Here is a 19,646-nt window from a genome sequence, read left to right on the forward strand (position 1 = left end):
TCTCCATTCAGAGGGCTCCAGATTTCGTAAATCCACCCCTGTCTCTAGTCACTAGGACGCCAACCCCCAAAAGCAGGCATTAGCATGAAGGGTCTGGCCTAAGGCCCCAGACTGGCAGCTCATTCCACCCAGCTGAGATACGAACCCAGGAATCCCTGTTCCTGTTTGCAGGACGGGTGACTTACTAGCTAGCCAGCTGCTTTACTGTAGTTCTGTAAATTACGAATATTTTGCCAAACGATTCATTCATTTTTCAATTAATCCATTCATAATCTCGATAGAGCTGAATGACAGATGAAAACGTCTTATTTTTAATCTTAAATGCAAAATATTTACAGATTTTTTTTAACAATTTTGATATAATTGTTGCTCTAAGTGGGTCGCTTTGTCAGCTAAAGGCATATTTTAGAGTCTCTGTTCTCCAGTTAACGATCAATCAATAACGATAAATTGCTTCAGCCCTAGTTTACCGTCTTAAAAAGTGAAAATGTGGTGAGAAAAGCAGGTTATGCTACCATCTGGATTATAAATCCTTAAAGTCATTCAGATGTTTTCTGCCACGTTTCATCATTTATAATCTGAATGTAAATTCCCCAAGCATGCCTCCTCCTCTGCCATATCTGCTATTTTAATGTAACTGGGTCCGGACTCTCTGTGCTGCCTTCAGGTACATCATGACCAGCGGCAGGACGATGGACTCCACCAAAGACTTCTTCTCACAGCACCAGTACTTTGGGTTAGGCAAAGACAATGTGGTGTTCTTCCAGCAGGGCATGCTGCCCGCCATGGACTATGGTGGGAAGATCATCCTGGAGAACAAGGGGAAGCTGTCCATGGCACCTGGTGGGTTCATGGATCATTAGGACTCCCTTCTTATTATTGTATCTGTGTGTTTGCTTCACACCTTCCTGTGTGTTCAGATGGAAACGGAGGTCTGTACCGAGCTCTTGGGAACCAGGGCATCCTGGATGACATGCAGCGGAGGGGCGTCGAGTTCATTCACGTCTACTGCGTCGACAACATCCTGGTCAAAGTGGCCGATCCCACCTTTATTGGGTTCTGTGTGCAGAAGGGAGCCGACTGCGGAGCCAAGGTAGACCAATGTCATTGATCCTGAGTCCTTTTCCCATTTTTCTCATCATAAAACCACAAACATGGATGTTTTTTCACCAGACTTTCAATTCAATTTCAATTCAGTTCAATTTATTTCTATAGCACCAATTCAAACTTTACAGTTCAACCAAATCATCCAGTCAAATTGATTCAAAGTTTTCTATCGAAGGAAAACCAGTTGATTGCATCGACTCATTAACTCGAAGGCAATCTCACACTAAGCATGCTTGTAGCGACAGTGGAGAGGAAAAACTCTCTTTTAACAGGAAGAAACCTCCAGCAGAACCAGGCTCAGTGTGAGCGGCCATCTGCCGAGGCCGACTGGGGTTCAAGGAGACAGAAGCAGACATAGAAAAAGAAGCAGAGATAAGAAAAAAAGCAGTTTTCATGTTATTATTGCTAGTTCTTTAAAACAGTATAGAAATAAAAATCTCTTTAGCTAAAAATGTGTTTTTTTCATTTTCAGATTCTAAAATCCATGTTGACTTTTATTTTGTCTTCGTTATCTGACACAAAGTCAAAAGATTCAAGGGGGGTGAATACTTTTCCTCTGGCCTCTATATAAATGATTTCTAAAACACATTTATGAGACCAAACTACCACTTTTAAAAGGCATTGAACATTATAAAGTTTATAGGTTCCACCCAGTATGTTATAGACCTGAGTAAAGGATCTACTAGAGGTTAAAGTCCTCACCCTGATCAGAGCTCCTCTCTAAAGGCCCCTCAGCTAATGAACCGCCTGGAGCACCTGAGCAGGCAGGGATTCAGGCTTTTCTTCTTTACGTTCATATTCAAATGAAAAAAATGCTGCAGAACTCGTATTTACTCCTCAAAAACCTCTTCTTTTTGATGAATGAGAAATTCCTCTGAAATGATGGAGGTTGGAGATGCAGAAGCTGAATCCGACGTCTCCAGTCAAACCAGATGCGTCGGCTGTTTGATGTTTTGTTTCACATTTCTGCTGCCAGAGAGTAGCCTCACTTTATGACACACTTTATTAAAAGCAAACTTCCTGCTGCTGAGGCAGCAGCCGGGCTGGTTTTGTCCTCTCATAAACTTTCTTTATCTCAATCATTCATTAGATAAGAATGTATTAGTAACGATGTGAAGACGCATGAGCTCTGCGGTGATAAATGATCAATCGGATTAATAAGCCGCGTGTTGGACGTGACGGATGAGTGAAGCATGTGAGCAGTCGAGTCCGGTCTGTCTGTCCGGTTCTTCCAGGAAGTTCCACCGGCTCTTCAGGTCTTTCTGCTGTTATTAAAGGTATGGCGTTCACAGAGTCGCAGCCGCTGCAGCTCTCCACTAGGTGGAGCTGCTATGAAGGTAGATTTGTGTCTTTATCATTCAGTAACAAAAAAGTTTGCTTCAATCAAAGTATTTGAATGCAAAAATATATTTGAGACTCAAAAAAAAAAAATACATTTGAACACTACTTTTCTTTGATTGAAAATGTTTTATTTGATAGAAGTCCAGTCTTTTTAGTTTAAAGCAACTTTTTAAGTTTTTTATTGGACCATATAATGGGTAGCACATGTGTGCTCTTCTTCTTTATTCTTTATTTATCTTTATTATTCAATCAAAAAAAGTAGTTGCTTCATAAAAAACAAACAAAACCAATAAAAAAATTTACTTCAATGAAAAGATAAAAGTTTTTAATAATAGAAAATAGTTTTTGAATGCAAATAAAAATATTTGAGACTCCAAAAATTGCATTTAAGCACTTTTTTTATTATTGAAAATAATGTTTGAAGTAATATCTAGTGTTCAAATGTATTTTTTTGAGTCTCAAATATATTTTTGCATTCAAATATTTTTTTCTTTGATTGAAAAGTTTTTGTTTTTTTGACTAAATGATAAAGAAACAAATCTACCTTCATAAGCTGCTTTCCTCTTTTCCTCTGAATCAGGATTTCTGTTGCTACTTTCTAAGCATTGGGCTCCATTAAAGGAGCAGTTCTAATAAAACACCATACAGACATAATCTAACTTTCTGGCTTCCCTTTAAGGCCAGAAATCATTTTATCAGTAAAGTATTTGAAAAAAAATCCAGCCTTTAGTTTGATTATATTTATAGTGGGTGTAGAAAGATCCGGTGTTGGAGATAAAAGCTGTAGACTGGCCGTCTGCTGGAACCACAGCTGCCAACCTTTTCTCCAGTTTTATGTTTTTACAGTGAAGCCTTTGAGGTTTATCTTTTTGATTCTTCCCCCACTAAGAAAACTTTTTCCAGCAAAGACTCTCTAGATTTTTACGTCTAATCTCTTGGTTTTTTTACAAAGTACATAATGACACCTTCTCCAACAGCTCCTCAGTCCCATATCATGACAGATCCTTCGCCATGCTCAACATGGAGCAGTTTCCTATGAATGAATCCTTTGTTTTAGGTCAGTGTGATGGTGTAAAACGGCAAATGTTGACATTTATGATGCCAGAATAAATTCAAATATTTCTGGCATGCCTCCCACACACCCGGTTGTCATGGAGACACGGTGATACAGTTGGCTACAATTTCCTAGCAATGACCTTTGAAGACATTCTGTCTGTTTTTCTTTTTTCTCCTCAGGTTTTTTTAAGTCTATTTTTGATACATTAAAACCTATTTCAAGTTTTGTTGCATAGCTTTGAAGGGTGGATCAGTCAGATCTTCCCCTGGAAACCATTGATCCCTTCATTTACTGGACTTTTATACACATATTTCTGTGCAGGGTCAGATAGTAACGCATTAATCATGAGGCAGATTTCTCCAGAGGAGTTTCCTGTTGCCAACCTTCTGCTCTAAGCTTTTTTCTCTTCTTCTTAGATGTGAGAGTCCAGCTACGTAAAGCTGAGTTTGTTCTTCCTCTTTTAGTCTTTGACCTTTCAGCCTTGATGATTTCTTCCCCTAAAATCTGTTTTTAATAGAAAAGTCCAGCCACACCCGATCGACCCATTTGATTAGGATTAGATAGACACCCTCTGTTAGGGTGGAGGAGGAAAGCAAAGGAGCCTTTTAATGAATTAATGCTCAGAGTAGCAAACTTCTCTAAATATATTCATTGTTTTCCAACAGAAACGTTCTCCTGTAACCTGGTGTTTGACCCTGGAAGCCGTTTTACCCTGAGGGACACCCGATGGGTTGTTTTTTAAGCTTTGACTCACAACATTTATAACTACATGCAGAGAAACTGTTTGAGTCCTTCATGTTTAAGACTTTGGAAAGAAAATAAAAAAGATTAATGGAGGAAAAGACAACTTTCTTGTTGCTGTTGCCATGAAATTAACTTTGTTGGGACATAGGCAGCAAATCTCCTGATTGGGTAATACCAAATGACGCTTGGTAACCACATCACAAGCTCCATGTCAACATCCCATCCTTTAGTTTTCTATCTTATGATGGTTTTGTTTCCACTCTTTCAACATCAGCAGTCGCTGCTTTTCCTCTGGTCCTGCAGACTCTTTCCATGCCGTAGCAATCATCAGTTCGGCCCAGCTCACTCATGTTTACACGCGCCCAATGATCCTGCTCAGTTTGGTCTCAAAGTGCAGCAGAGGAGGAAGGGTCGTCTCTGCCGGGGCGAATTACTGAGGGCCGCAAACTTTTTATGTGGTTTCAGTCCCTCCCCGCCCCATTCAGCAACCCCCTCATCATGACTCAGCTCTGTCATTAGCAGCTAACCTAAGGAGAGTGTGTGGGGGGGGGTGTTCTGCCTTCATTTAGAGCAGATGGATGCTGAAGAAGGAGATTAGTGGACTAAAGTTTTACAGTTCTAACTCAGCTGTTTTGTTGATTTTATTTTTACGTGATTTTACTACTTTTTCAACAAGTTTTTCACATTCTTGTGTCACGTCGGCCTTAGACATCGGTGCAATAAACCGACCCAAAGAAACACATCATCACCAAGAAATCTCAAGCATCCCGTGTAACTGATGGTTTTATCTTTTCCTCTTTGCAAAAAGGGGTCAAGCTCAGACTGGTTGGAGAAAATGATGGATTTGCTTCAGATTCTCCCCTGGATGTAGGTCTGGCCTTTGACTAGGCCATTCTAACAACGGCAGTGTAGCTCTGGCAACATGTTTAGGGCAGGAACCTCTACTTTACCTGCTCAGTTTCTCTATCCCTGCTGAGAAAAAGCATCCCAGCAGCATCATACTGCCACTACCATGTTAAACCAAGAGGATTATTAGCATTGTTTTCCAGGTAATGTGCAGCGGTAGAGTTTCGTTACACATGTGTGGTTGTGTGTTTGTGAAATCCAGACTAAACGTTTTAAAAAGTGCATAACTAGAATCTTTTTCAAATTTGAAGCTTAATTTAAATAAATTGACGGATTAAAGCTGCTTTTTTTCTTTTAGGCAAATAAAGTTGTCTTCCTGTTTTCAGGTGGTGGAGAAAACCAACCCGACCGAGGCAGTGGGTGTGGTCTGTAAGGTGGACGGACTTTATCAGGTGGTGGAGTACAGCGAGATCACCCTGGCGACGGCCGAGAAGCGCAGCTCGGACGGCCGCCTGATGTTCAATGCCGGAAACGTGGCCAACCACTTCTTCAGCTTCTCCTTCCTGCGAGACGTCGTTCAGTAAGCGTTCCGCTGCCCTTCCCCTCCGCACACCAAGTACAGGACCTTAATCCTGCGTATTCGTTTACTAGGAAGTACGAGCCTCAGCTGCAGCACCATGTCGCCCAGAAGAAGATCCCGTGTGTGAACGCTGAGGGTCAGCTCATCAAACCGGAGAAACCTAACGGGATTAAAATGGAGAAGTTTGTCTTCGACATCTTCCAGTTTGCAAAGTGAGTAACACTTCAGTTTGTTCTTATTCTGCATTATTGGGGCAGTTAACAGTAACATGTGCTTGTTTTAAAATAAAGAAGTAATGGGGACTATGTATGCTCTCGCTGAGAGTATCACCAAAGCCCCCCCCTTTTATTTTTTCCAGTCCCCAACCATATACTTCACCCTCAGCTGTGACATTTCTCCAAAGTCTGATCCAGCAAACCAGGACTGCCAAGATCTCTGAAGGAGGATGGAGGTTTACGAGCCGTTTGCTCATTCCTCCTCCTCAAACGTTGCATGACATCATTCCACTGCTAATCAACATTTACATTTAATTACAGGACTGCAGAGATGATTGAACTGATGGAAATGAACACCAGGCAAACACGATGTGTTTGAAATTAAAAACAGACGAGAAATGATTGTTTTGCCGCTTTGTTGACGGATCAGAGTCGTGTCTGGCCTGGCAGCCCGACGGTTTTAGCACAATCCAGATGGGTTGAGTCGCTGAGCTGCCACATTTCTAAAAATGTCCTCTGAGTTATGGTTCTTCTCAGATCCTCGCAGTTTGACGTGCCGCTCTCTTCAATGTCCTTTGTATTTTAGCACTTTGAGCCTTTGATGTCCACGTGTATTCATCACACCATAAAATGATGCATAAACATCAGATTTGTGGTTGTTTTTTCCATGATGATGTTCATGAAAGCTGCGTGTCTGAAGGACTGGATCAGAAAGTTCAAAATCAAAGGGATTTTGGAAGATTTGGTGAAGAAAATCATGACTTTGAGGCGCTCAAACATCTTTTTCTGCTCATCTGCTACATTTTAAACTCTTCCATTTGTTTCCTGGTCCAAAAACTCAAAAGTATTGAGAACCATCCACCTTATTACGTCACAATAACCTAAATGGGTTTGGGGAGGACTTATTTCTCCCCTCTTCCTCGCAGAGTTAGGAAAGTCGAAATGTTCCGAAAAAAGTCGAACAGTCAATTAAAAGTTCACTTTCAGAGGATGTCTGATTACAAACGTCGTCAAACAGCAGGCAGTCGGGCTGATGTCATTATTCATGTCCACTGTGGCCCTAATAATTCATCGTAATTCTTAGTATAAAAATAGGAAGATGATGGAAAAGGGGCTTGAAACTGCAGCAAAAAAGATGCAGTCAGAGCTACAGTTGAAGGCTTCAGAATAAAGGGTTAATAGGCTGTTAAGAAGGCTAAATGTTGGCAATAATACAAGTGTTTTACTTTACTTATGTTGGCCTAAGCTTTTTTCTTTACAGAGAAAATTGGAAATGATTCACAGGTTAAAATAGGTTGCTAACTATTGTACTTTTAATGACATGAATGTGCAAGTTTTTTTTTTTTTTTTTTTTTAAGGATGATCCAAGAAAAAAATTTACCACTTAGTTTCTTTTTAAATCCTCTATTCTGATGAATGAAACATTATGTTGCCCAAACGTTTCTCAAAAAGAAGTTTAGCCTATAGTTCATATCAAAGCATAGTCATGTGTTAAAGAGTCCTAGTCAAAGTTCAAACCTAATTTAAACTGGGATTCATGGTAATTCAATTGCATCTCAAGGCCTTTTTTTTACTGAGACAGTTCAACCAGATCATACAGTCAGATTGGTTTTAAAGTACGAGCTTTGAACCAGCTCCCATGTCAGAGGATGAAGGAAAGCACATCCAGTTAGTCACAGTCAGAGAAACAGGACTACACTGGAAAACAGGCCGATCTCCAGCATCTAGAAACAAAGGTGTTGATGGCAGCAGCACAGCTGATATTTCTCTCCAGGATGGAGTCACAGCCAATCAGGAACAGACCAAATAAAGCTACTAAGATGAGAAAAAGTAGAGAGAGCATTAGGTGATTGAACTAACAAATTCTGCGGAGTGGGAGTGTAGAGATAGAATGATGAAAAGGGGTCCTTATGTCCTCCAGCAGTTTAAGCCTATAGCAGCATAACTATAGAGATAGCTCAGGATAACCTATAAGCTTTATAAGACCATAAAGATTGCCGTCACATTCTGTGTCCAGTCTGACTCTGCTTGAGCTTGATTGTTTTTATGGAGAAAGGAGAAGAAAGGGGAATAAACATAACATCTTTTTTTTTTTGTTCACTTGCCTGAATGAGACTGTGGCTGCAACATGGAAAGGTTTATGTTCTAGGGGTATGAATACTTTTGCAATAAATGAATGCTCATATCCTTTACTTCAATATGAGATGTGCCTTATTAGTTTCACTGTCTCAGAAATCTCACTAACCACGCCAACGTGCTAAAACAAAGGTGTTTTTGAGCAGGAAGTCAGTATTTGAGCTAAGATTTACAAAAAATGATTCCTTCATTTGACCTTAGAGCTGTAAAATAAACTACATCGCAGTCTCTTCCTGTGGTCTTTGCATGCTGACGAGATGTCGTCCCAACAGGACGTTCGTCGTGTACGAAGTGCTGCGGGAGGACGAGTTCTCCCCGCTGAAGAATGCAGACACTCAGGACGGGAAGGACACTCCCACCACCGCCAGACACGCCCTCATGTCCCTGCACCACCGTTGGGTCCTCAACGCCGGGGGCCACTTCATCGACGAGAACGGCAGGCGCGTGCCCGCCATTCCCAGGTAAGGAGCCACAGAGCGCAGAGATCAGCATGAGCACCGAAGCGGGTTCCTCCGGGTCGCCCCCACTGCTCCACACGGTGTGACTGGATGTGCTGGCCTGGATGGGGTGTTTTTGTGACATCATGTTTTTTTAGCTTCACACTCTCACCTCCTCTTCTCCTCTGCTCGGTGTTGCACCTGTGTGTCCCACACAATGTTTCCAGAGACGGAGCAGGAGGCACAGATGATAAGTAATTATTCCCCTGTTGTACTCGGTGCATGGTGACGGGGTTTCGGCTTCTCTTATCCTCTCGCTCAGAATTGTTAACACTTTTAGTTTGTTTGTTTTTCAAACTCTGAATATCAGCTTAAATCATTTCCAATGAGAGAAAAGTAAGCAAAAGGTTTGTCTACTTTTTCTCTCAGTTCCTAACAAAAGTAATCACACCTAATAAACTTTTCCACATTTTGTTAAATAAAAAACACAATGTAGAACATAATTATAAAGTAAAGGGTAGAAGATATACAATTTTAAATTGTTTTAAAAAAAATTATGAAAGCAAATTCAATTCAGTTCAATTCAGTTTATTTCTTTAGTGCCAATTCACATCACGTCATCTCAAGGCACTTTACAGTTCAACCAGATCATCCAGTCAGATTGATTCAAAGTTTTCTACCTAAGGAAAACTAGTTGATTGCATCGACTCACTGACTTGAAGACAATCCCTCACACTAAGCATGCTTGTAGCGACAGTGGAGAGGAAAAACTCCCTTTTAACAGGAAGAAACCTCCAGCAGAACCAGGCTCAGTGTGAGCGGCCATCTGCTGGGGCCGACTGGGGTTCAAGGAGACAGAAGCAGAGACACAAAAGGAAGCTGTAAAAGGCGGCCCCGCCCAGGAAACACACAGCCAGGCAGACGAGCTCCGAGCCAGCTTCCATGTCGGAGGATGAAGAGAGCACATCCAGTTAGTTACAGTCAGAGAAACAGGACTACACTGGAAAACAGGCCGATCTCCAACATCTATAAACAAAGGTGTTGATGGCAGCAGCACAGCTGATATTTCTCTCCAGGATGGAGTCACAGCCAAACAGGAACAGACCAGATGAAGCTACTATGAGAAAAAGCAGAGAGAGCAGAATGTTAGAGATTGAACTAACAGATTCTGCAGAGTGGGAGAATAGAGAGAGAATGATGAAATAGGGGTCCATATGTCTTCCAGCAGTCTAAGCAAATGCTTTTTTTAAGTTTAAACCTCTTAAACTTGATAGCTCTGACCTTCAGACGGGAGCTAATCAGTCTAGATTTTTTCAAACAAACATTAGCTTGTAGTAAAGAACAATAAAAAAACTGCATTTTTTGGATAAATCTCAGCAGATTTACAGGCAGAAAACTTTGGGTCAGTTTGAAGTATTTTGGCTATAAAAAAATAATCTAAGCTTTAAAGACCTTGGAGTTCATTCCACATATATAGCAGAAATTCACCGATACGTGGCTCTATACCTCAGTTAGTGCAGAGGGCCATTGTTCCTCTGGGGGAGCTGCAGAGCTGCAGAATCCAGCGGACCTTTCAGGAGGAGACTCAAGAAGAACGAAAGTGACTCTAGAAAAACGGTGCAAATACGCGGTTAGTGGAAGACAGTGGCAGCATCATGCTGTGAGCTTTTTCTTTAGTTTTCTCTTTGTTTTGTTGTAAAACCAGTGAGATCTTTGTTCCACATCATGTGCTACTTTATTTGGAGTTTATTACATAAACTCCAAATAAAATATCATGCTGTTTGAGGCAATATTAGTGCACAATTTGGGGAAAAAAGTTTTAAAGGGTGTGAATACTTTTAAAGGGGCTGAATCGGTTGTGATAAAGGATTATTTAAGTTAAATAACATTCAGAAAGTTAGTCATAATGATTCCATGTCTCATACCCGTGTGTACGCACAGGGCGTACGCTCATATTGCATGCTGGGTAATGGGAACCACTTGTTTTCTTTGTCAAACTTTCAGACTCTGAACCTGTCCGTTTGAGCTTTTTCTTCTCAACATCATTACAGGTTTAACTTTGTTTTGACTCTTAAAATTCACCTGCCTGCTCAGACATAAAGTACAAGCATGTGGCTCTGCGACGTACCACAGAGCGGTGAATGTGTCTTAGCTTCTCCTTTTAGTCGCTCACCTTCTCCTGCAGCTGAACATCTGTCTCTCCAGATGTGGGATCTCTGATTGTCGGGGATTAGGATCCAGAAACAGGCATGATGAGTGAGGGTTATGTGAAGAGTCCCCGGGTTTTCAGAAGCTCTGGGTGGAGACATTACCAGTCATTCATCTGCTTGCTTCTGGAGGACGTGTGTTACGGGTCAGAGGACTAATCACTGGTTGCCATGAAGCTCTGATTATCTACCTTTGATCTCTAATCACAAGCCTCGGTAGAGGACCAGCTGTTTCTCTTTTCTAAACAACCGTCCCTCTGTGTTTTTCATGAGATGGTCCCTGATTCTCTTTCTGCTTTTCTTCTCATCCTCTCCCTCCCTATTGACGCAGCCTGAAGGATGGAACGGACCTGCCGATCAAATGTGAGATCTCCCCGTTGGTGTCCTACGCAGGGGAGGTAAGGCCAGGAACTTTTAAGAGAAATTCAGGATGTCCCGGCGTCCCTTTTGATGACAGTTTTGCTCCTTCAGGGTCTGGAGGCGTTGGTGAAGGGACGGGAGTTTCAGGCGACGCTGATGATCGACGAGCGCGGGGTCCACGAGCTGGTGAAGAACGGAGTTTAACCAGCCAGCGGAGCCGCAGGAGAACAACCCAAAGAACTTCTTCTGCTTTCTGTTTTTCTCAAGCCGTTTGTGGAGAAAAACTGTGCAATAACCAACGTCTCCCTTAAAACTTAATGAGACTGTTAGAAGTGAACGAGCCCAATGAAGTACGCAGTTTTCCCCTTTAGCTCTTTTAGTTTCTATGTTGATGTCCTGCTTTGTTTGTTTCATAGAGCACTTGAACACGTGTTGAATTATGAATGAAATTCTCGCTGACTGGACGATGCATTCAGCAAGTGCATCTATTTATGTTCCTTATGAGACTTATTTTTATATGTCCTGATGGATGCTGTTTAGATGGAGATTACCGTCTAAAATTGAACTTGTAATTTTTATACAAGAGTAAACAAAGATGAAGTAATTGGTATGCATGCTATCAGGATGCATGGATCGGGATGTGGGGGGTATTTATGATATCTGCTTCTGTTGGTGATGTAATCTTCACAGATTAGATAGAGACAAAGATTTCTATCTTCTTTTACAAAATAAATTTCCTACTTGGAAACCAAACTTTTTGTCTTGATCTTTTTATAGTTTTAATTAGTTATTGTACAAAAATGCATTATTTGTGTTTAATGGCTGCAGTTTGTTCCTTGCAGTTTAGTCGGTTTCTAAAGCTCAGTACATTTTAAAGATCCTCCATCGATGCCAATGCTGCAGAAACTAAACCATATTCTAACATAAATCTTTATCTCTGCCAGAATTAATTTTTGAACTGCAGGTGCAGAGGTGCTTTAATAATTATACAATTGTAGTTTACTCTGTTCTGTTGATATTTTGTGCTAAAATTATCCGATTAGTGCAGGAATGTATGAGGGGAAAATAGAATAATAGTCTTTTATTTTCATTTACCGTGACCACACTGATGCTCTACTGTTCTAATAACTCATCCAAAATACTTAGGTTATCTGGAGCTCTTTTCTACATTTGTGCTGCTATAGACTTAGACCGCCGGAGGACATAGGGAGCCCTTTTCATCATTCCATCTCTATTCTCCTGTTCTGCAGTATTTTTTGTTCAATCTTCCTGTTATGCTCCCTGTGATTTTTCTCAGGAGCTCTAGGAGCTTCATCTGGTCTGTTCCTGTTTGGCTGTGACTCCATCCTGGAGAGAAATATCAGCTGTGCTGCTGCCATCAACACCTTTGTTTATAGATGCTGGAGCTTGGCCTGTTTTTCAGTGTAGTCCTGTTTCTCCAACTGTGACTAAACTCTCTTTCATCCTCTGACATGGGTGTTAGGTTTATTCAATGATGATTATAAAATTAATGTGTGTACATATAAACATTGAAGCAAGGAGATACTTCACTCTGTCTTATGATTCAGTCAGAAGACCACCCTGCCTTGTGATTCAGTTGGTGGAGCATCCTGTCTTATGACCTGATCAATTGTTCTGTCAGAACAATACTGTTTTGTAACCATGTGTTATGTTCTGTTAACAAAAGACGACTGCAGGGGGGGGGTCGGGGAAAGAGTTGAAAGTTGGGTTAGGCTCTTTCCACTCCTGCAGGAGATGTTGTTGAAAATCCCTTACTGTGTATTCAGTCCTTATTTTACAAACCTACATTTTTGAACCTAACAATGGGAGCTGGCTCAGAGCTCATCTGTAAGGCTGTATGTTTCCTCGATGGGGCTGCTTGTGGAGATGGTTTACCGTAAACTTTTGTATCTCTGCTTCTTTTTCTATATCTGCTTCTGTCTCAATGAAACTCAGTCGGCCTCAGCAGATGGCCGCTCACACGGAGCCTGGTTCTGCTGGGGGTTTCTTCATGTTAAAAGGGATTTTTTCCTCTCCACTGTCGCTACAAGCATGCTTAGTGTGAGAGATTGCTGAAGTCAGTGTAGAGATTTAAATTTCCAAGAGGAGGTGAAAAGGTAAATCAGAAATTATTTTAAGAAAGAAGTATAAATTTTTTTAAACAGTGTTTCATTGATCTGTATTAACCTGCATTTAAGGCATCAAACCAAATCTGCTTTGGTTTATAACAACTTCTCTTCTACCAGCTTTACTCCTCCAACAAGGTTTGAGTCTGTTTGTCTTTGTAAAATACCTCAAGCTCCATCAAACTGAATGAAAAGGATTCTCTGAGCATCAAATGTCAGTTCTTGCAATTTGGTCCTGGAGTCCTTTTTTTTATTTTTAGGTTGTCTTTTTTTGCTGGACAGTTAATTTCCATCCCAGTCTCAGGTCTTCTAATAACTTCCAGTATTTTTATCCATATTCCCCTCAACTCTAACCTGTTCCCCTGTGTTATGTCCCTGGCTGGGTCTAAGAGATATAAGGGACCAACATAAATTTAAACAGCTAATCAAGGAGTCAAAAGGGCATTTAAAGAGGGTTGTTCTTCCAGCTTTTTCAAAGGTATTCTGTATAAAGTGTGATAAAAACTTTAAGGAGGGCGCAGGCAAAAATAACAAACAAAACAACCCTAAAAGAAAAGTTGATTTGCCTATCAGACTAAAACCAAAATATACAACCCTGCAAAATAACCTACCAGAAAGCAAATAAACAGGAAAAAACTGCGGTTAAACAAAAAAGCAACGATCCACTACAAAAAAACATCTGAATAGATTTAAAAAGGGGTTTACTTGAGTGTAACGCCCTGCCTCCCATACCATAATGCTTCCACCACCGTAGCTTGTGTATTAGGCTTTATTTTATTTCCTGCTGTTTTGTTTTTTTGTGGCACCTTTATGCTTGTACTTTTTAGCTTCCTGTTTTTAATGTTTTATCTGCCTGTACAGTGTCCTTGGGTGTTTTGATAAGGCGCTTTCAAATAAAATGTATTATTATTATTATTATTATTATTATTAGATCCGTATAGCTTCTCCACTCCAGGAAAACTCAGATCCTTCAGAGTTAAAGCAACCAGAGATGTTCGCTAGAGAAGCAGACTCTGATTTGTGGCTCCTCCTCCACCAACCACCATGGCTCTTCTACCATCTGTTTAATATTTCTCACACACACTCCTTTGTGCTTTGACTGACTTCATAACCTTCACATTTTTTATCAACCAGCATCACATGGAAGATGTCTGATGTTTGTAGAAAGGTTATTTCTTTTCTTCCTCATCAGGTCTGACTGAATGTTTTGATATTTTCATTTAAACGAAGAATAATTTAAAGTTTTAAGTTAGTTAACATTGCTGGTATAATGAGACACTGGCATAAAAGGTGTTTTTGGGATGTCCCATTTCTGTAGCTGGTAAAACTCTTTGTAAGACAGAAATAAACTCATTCATATCCTTTTGTCTTTATAAATCTCTACCACCTAAGTCACTTCAGCCTAATTGGGATTTATCATCATAAACTGGTTTTGCAAGTCAATAAAACCAAAGAATCCCACAATATATTCCGCATCAGATGGAAACTTTTATCCAAACATATCAGGAGAAAATAAGAAGCTTTAAAATGTGACTAAAGTACCTCTGCCTCTTTGCATTGACTCGCTTTTCTCTCTGAATTTGTCAAACAGAAATCCAAACCTGTTTTTTTATGACTGCTGTGATTAAAGCTCACATGCTTCTTTACTTTAAAGCAGCTACAGTCAAAAGAAAGCCTCTTTTCAGGTGGCAGAAAGCTTTTTGATTGAGACTTGGATTCAGCCTTAATTGAAACCTTATGTGTGGAATTCTGGGACTATGGCACATTCCCAGGAATCCACAGAATGTGAGGGTTTTTTCCCTCCTCCTTCTCTCTTTCTCTCTCTCCCTCTCTCGCCTCTGCCTCTCTATTTTTTCCTTTCAGTGCAGAGGCGTCTTACATCAGCCGAGTGAGTCCTGCTGAAGGCGACTGACAACTGGACGGTGGAGGACTGAGGCATCCAGCCGTCTCACTCCTACTGGAATAAACTAAACGGATCTTTGAGCAAATGCTCTGAAGACCAAAGAAGACAAAGTAAGTGATCTAACCTTGCTGGTTTTAAGATGTTTTTCTTTTCCCTGTTAGAAAATTCACACATTTCATCTGCTTTCGTAAAGCTTTGTGACATCTTTTACATTTTTTTGGTATGTTTTTAGTTTTGTTTGCCTGATTTGTCTGTAACTTTTCAGCATGGTAGATGCAGAGTAGAGCGATACGTTGCCAGACTGAACTTCATCTGCTCCAGATATCTTCTACAGAAGCCGTTGCATACAGTTTCACTTTGTTATGGTTGTCTCAAATGTGATTTATGCACCTTCCCCATTTTGGCCTCCCTCCTTATTTTTCTCCTGAAGAAACAAATGTTCTCGCGGGCGCAGGCATCATCAGATCTGAATTCATTTTTATTTTGGAAAAAACATGAAAGTGTTTTTCTCTTTTCTGAAGAATGACACTATAAAAAAACCCCACTTTGTGTCTCAAATTAAATCAAAACATCTGAAGCTTGGAAATATTTCTGCTTCTTGCTTTTTTTGTATTTTTTTGTGAATTGTTGCAGAACAGCTACAATAATAACTCATTGTGATTTTCCTAAGGTTTCGTAGTTTTGGGTTAAATGTTGCTGCAAACCTTCCAGCATTTTGTTGCAGGTTCTGCAGGGTTTTTTGTGTGTAGATGCTCCATGCTGCAGGTATGTGGCTAGGCTGCTGTGGAATGTGGCCAACAGACATCTGCACAGAGGACTCTTCTCTGCTTGGCTGAAGAGTAGAGGATATGAACTCTGACCCGTGTCGCTTAGTTAGCTGGAGAGTCAACAGCGGCCTCTGATCAATGGAAATATTGTTACAGGAAGGTTGAGCTGAAGAGTTTCTCCTGCTGCCTGTGAGCATCAGACTCTACAGGAAACACTATGGATGCAGAATTCACCTCAAAGACGTGCAGCTTTTAAACATTTAGTGCTTTTTTTCTAGTTGACTAATCTATTAAAGTTATGTCTCTAGTTGAAGATCTAGGCAGGATATTTTGTCTTTGATAATTAGCTGTAAGACTGATTTATTGCTGGACTTGGACTAGGCCGTTCTGGTATATTAGTATGTTTTCCTGCTGGCAGGTAAACCTCCATCCCTGTCATGTCTTCTGCAGCTGCAAACAGGTTTTTCTCCAGAGTTCCTCTGGATTAAGTTGTGTCTATCTTCCTATAAACTACTTGCATCCTGTCTGTCCCTGCAGCAAAGCGATGGGACTATGACGTTTGTCTGTTTGTCTGTCAAACTATCATCTTTCCATGTTTGGATATCAGATTGAACTCTCTCCTGTAGGACGATTTTGTTTTAAGGAAATGGAATTAAAGGGCCTTCCAACTGTTTTTTTCCTCTTAAATGGGGAAAACGATTTACCATCGCAATTCCTGTAACATTTTGCACTGTTTTGCATCTATCTATCACGTTTAATCCCATTTGCTCACTCAGTTTCTGGCTGTGTTGTGAGTAAATGTGAAAAAGATGAATGAACTACAAATCCTTTTACTAATCATTATACCCGACGGTTTTCACACATACTTACAGGTGAAATCATGAGAAAATATTACATAAAAGTCGAAAAATACACACATAAAAGCTACAAATTAATCAGCCTTTAATCTGTTTCTGATTGAAAGATTTCTGATCAGGTGCAAAAGTTGTAGCCTGACGTAGTCCTACTCAATTCTAGTCAGAATATGAGTCTGATACTGCTCCATAGAGCTGTGATTATGGGGCGTGTTTCGAAGGAACCAGGAAAAAAAATGCCTCTGCACTCAATTGCATAGACCTACAACCAATGAGAGCAACGGAGTGCGTGACGTATGTTAAGCGACGCATAGTTGTTGTCAACAAAAATCAAAGCGTGCAGTTGCACGCCTAGAATAAGAAGATGAGCCTTGATCGCGTTTCTCTGTTCCTCTTTTAAAATTAAATTGCTGTCGATATCTTCTAGAACAGACCTAATAGCAGAATCTACTCACCTCAACTCTCCAGCGGCAGCCATTGTTGTTGTCACCCAAGCGCGCTTTGGTCACGTGGTTGATTACGTTACTCTTGATCATCTGTCCATCATCGTATAAAGCCCGCCCTGACAATTTGACTGGATCGCCAGAGAGTGGGCGAGCATACTCGCGCTACTATGGAGCAGAGCCAGACCGAACTTCCCGACCTCAAACGTTGTGGGCGGGACTAAGTTCGGAATGGCACCCAGGCTACAAACGTTGTACCACAGCTTGAGATACCGTGTTCCTGTTCCACTTTCTTCTATTTATTTAGATATTTAACAAAATAAAAAGATGAAAAATATATTCCAGAGTAAATATTTCACCTAAAAAATGTTTAAAAAAAGGGAAAGTATCATCAGACATGGGAGCTGGCTTGAAGCTTGTCTGCCTGGACGGGGCCGCCTGTGGAACTGATGGACAGTTGCCTTTTGTATCTATGCTTCTTTTTCTGTCTGCTTCTGTCTCTTTGAACCCCAGTCGGCCTCGGCAGATGGCCGCTCACACTGAGCCTGGTTCTGATGGAGGTTTCTTGCTGTTAAAAGGGAGTTTTTCCTCTCCACTGTGGCTACAAGCATGCTTAGTGTGAGGGATTGCCTGCAAGTCAATGAGTCAATGCAATCAACTTAGATAGAAAACTTTGAATCAATCTGACTGTATGATCTGGTTGAATTGTAAAGTGCCTTGAGATGACTTGTGTTGTGAATTTTTGCTATAGAAATAAACTGAATTGAAACTGAAATACTTTAGTTCAGGATAAACGTGCTTCTGTATTTTACCTGACTGAATTGAGAATTGCTTCACCCTGTGTATAGTTTTGCTGTGTCTTCATGACGACAAAAAAAATACAAAAGTAAGTTAGAGGATTTTTGCTCATGGGAGAGGAGAGGATGAGGGAAGGTTAGTTTATCAACACAGAAACCAAACTGATGGGTAGAAGTTAGAGAAACGACGTGGTTTGATGGTGTTGTCGTCATGTGTCTGTTATTTCAACCCCTCCCTCCACAGCCCCATGCCTGACTGACATCCTCTCATATAAGCCCTAATCATACACAGCGAAGGCTGCAATTCCACCCCCACATTCAAAACGCCGCACCGCAGCTCGGCTGTAACTTAACTCTGACGTTTGTCTGATTGAGAGCGTTTTCCAATCAATGCTTCTGGAAACAGTAAACCAGCTGTTCCCTGGCTTGTAATTTGGTATAAATAGTGACATTTTAGAAACATGGAGCCTAAAATACTGCAGTGTTTTTCTTTGCACTTTGACCTTAGCTGGACCTGGTCATAATCACACACCTCTGAGATGGATGGGGTTACATGTAGCCTACATGAAGAGGGGTTTGTCCTACTATTTCAGGATCGCAATAGTAGGACTTGACTCTCTTTGTTTTAAAGTTTAGTTTAAAACATAGGGAGACAATTGGCTCTGGTTTCTCTAGATGTTTCATTTCTTCCTGTAGTTACTTTCCTCATATATTAGAGGAATCGGTTTAATCTCTGCTTTCAAAAACAATGAGACTAAACATAAAAACAGTTATAAAAACAAATGAAAAAGAAGTTGTAATCCAAGTCCCCTGTTCCTCACTGTAGCTGGTGGTCGTGTCTTTTGTTTGCAAATGTGGTCTTAGTGTTTCTTTCCCTATTTCATTCTCTCTGTCCTGTTTACACTTGGCAGAATCTTTTGGTTTGTCTGTTTAAAACTGGCTCCTCCACATCACTGTCTCTGTTTGTTTTCTCTTGATTATGGGCTGTCTAAAGTCATTTAAACACTCATATTTTACAGCCATAAGCAAGAGATTTGATTTAAGAGCCCAGCATATGTGAATCTTCTGTTTCACCTGCCATTATGAGCCTGCTGAGTGGGTTTTTATCCTGATTATATGTTGCTTGAACTGTTATCTGGATTTATCCTGCTTGTACTGAGCTGTACTTCTCTCTGCCTTTAGAGCTGCTTCGATTGTCTGTTGTGCAGTTTGAAAAATATGCTGGAAACCTTCCTCTGCAATCAGCAGCAGCTGCAGATCCGTTTGCTTCACATCCATGATGGAAATCTCCCATTCAGATGCATCCCAGGGGTGTTAAACTAAGACATGGTGACTGTGGAGGCCATCAGAGTGAAGTGGATCCCTTTGGCATGTTCACAGAATCAGTTGGAGGTTATTATGACAGGGTGAATCATCCTGCAGACAGTAAACCTGATGAAGCACCACCAAAATACAATGATATTCTGATCATCTTAATGCTTTTGCTGAAACTGAGGGACTTTCCTCCACTGAGCTCAGTTTACTCGATATAATGTGGCGGTTAGAGACAGGCTCCCATTGGCCTCATCAGCTCATGACTAGCCTCACCTCCACATAAAGCCGTCTATCAACAATTATTCAACATTAAAATTGCCTTTTGTATCTCTGCTTCTGTCTCCTTGAACCCCAGTCGGCCTCAGCAGATGGCCGCTCACACTGAGCCTGGTTCTGCTGGAGGTTTCTTCCT

General features: G+C 40.8%; 2 protein-coding genes across 6 annotated transcripts in view; both read left to right on the top strand.

Moving 5' to 3' along the window:
• Positions 1-11,774, top strand: part of uap1 (UDP-N-acetylglucosamine pyrophosphorylase 1) — an 18,133-nt gene extending 6,359 nt beyond the window's left edge. The window contains exons 4-11 of one of the 2 annotated variants that reach the window (XM_015397793.1): positions 668-843; positions 921-1,093; positions 5,482-5,675; positions 5,747-5,887; positions 8,299-8,487; positions 8,691-8,717; positions 11,002-11,068; positions 11,142-11,773. In XM_015397793.1, the coding sequence (XP_015253279.1) occupies positions 668-843; positions 921-1,093; positions 5,482-5,675; positions 5,747-5,887; positions 8,299-8,487; positions 8,691-8,717; positions 11,002-11,068; positions 11,142-11,234 (1,060 nt within the window). In that variant the 3' untranslated portion in view covers positions 11,235-11,773. Of the gene's footprint in view, positions 1-667; positions 844-920; positions 1,094-5,481; positions 5,676-5,746; positions 5,888-8,298; positions 8,488-8,690; positions 8,718-11,001; positions 11,069-11,141 lie in introns of both variants that reach the window. The other variant, XM_015397794.1, reaches the window with a different exon arrangement.
• Positions 11,775-15,021: 3,247 nt separating this feature from the next.
• The window catches only part of ddr2 (discoidin domain receptor tyrosine kinase 2), a 43,385-nt gene continuing 38,760 nt past the window's right edge, over positions 15,022-19,646 (top strand). For all 4 annotated transcript variants that reach the window (XM_015397783.1, XM_015397785.1, XM_015397786.1 and 1 more), the window contains exon 1: positions 15,022-15,169. The gene's annotated coding sequence lies outside the window, so the exon portion shown is untranslated. The remainder of the gene's footprint in view (positions 15,170-19,646) is intronic.

The sequence above is a fragment of the Cyprinodon variegatus genome, unplaced genomic scaffold (assembly GCF_000732505.1).
Source record: "Cyprinodon variegatus isolate N-32 unplaced genomic scaffold, C_variegatus-1.0 Scaffold886, whole genome shotgun sequence".
In the NCBI taxonomy this organism is placed as follows: domain Eukaryota; kingdom Metazoa; phylum Chordata; class Actinopteri; order Cyprinodontiformes; family Cyprinodontidae; genus Cyprinodon; species Cyprinodon variegatus.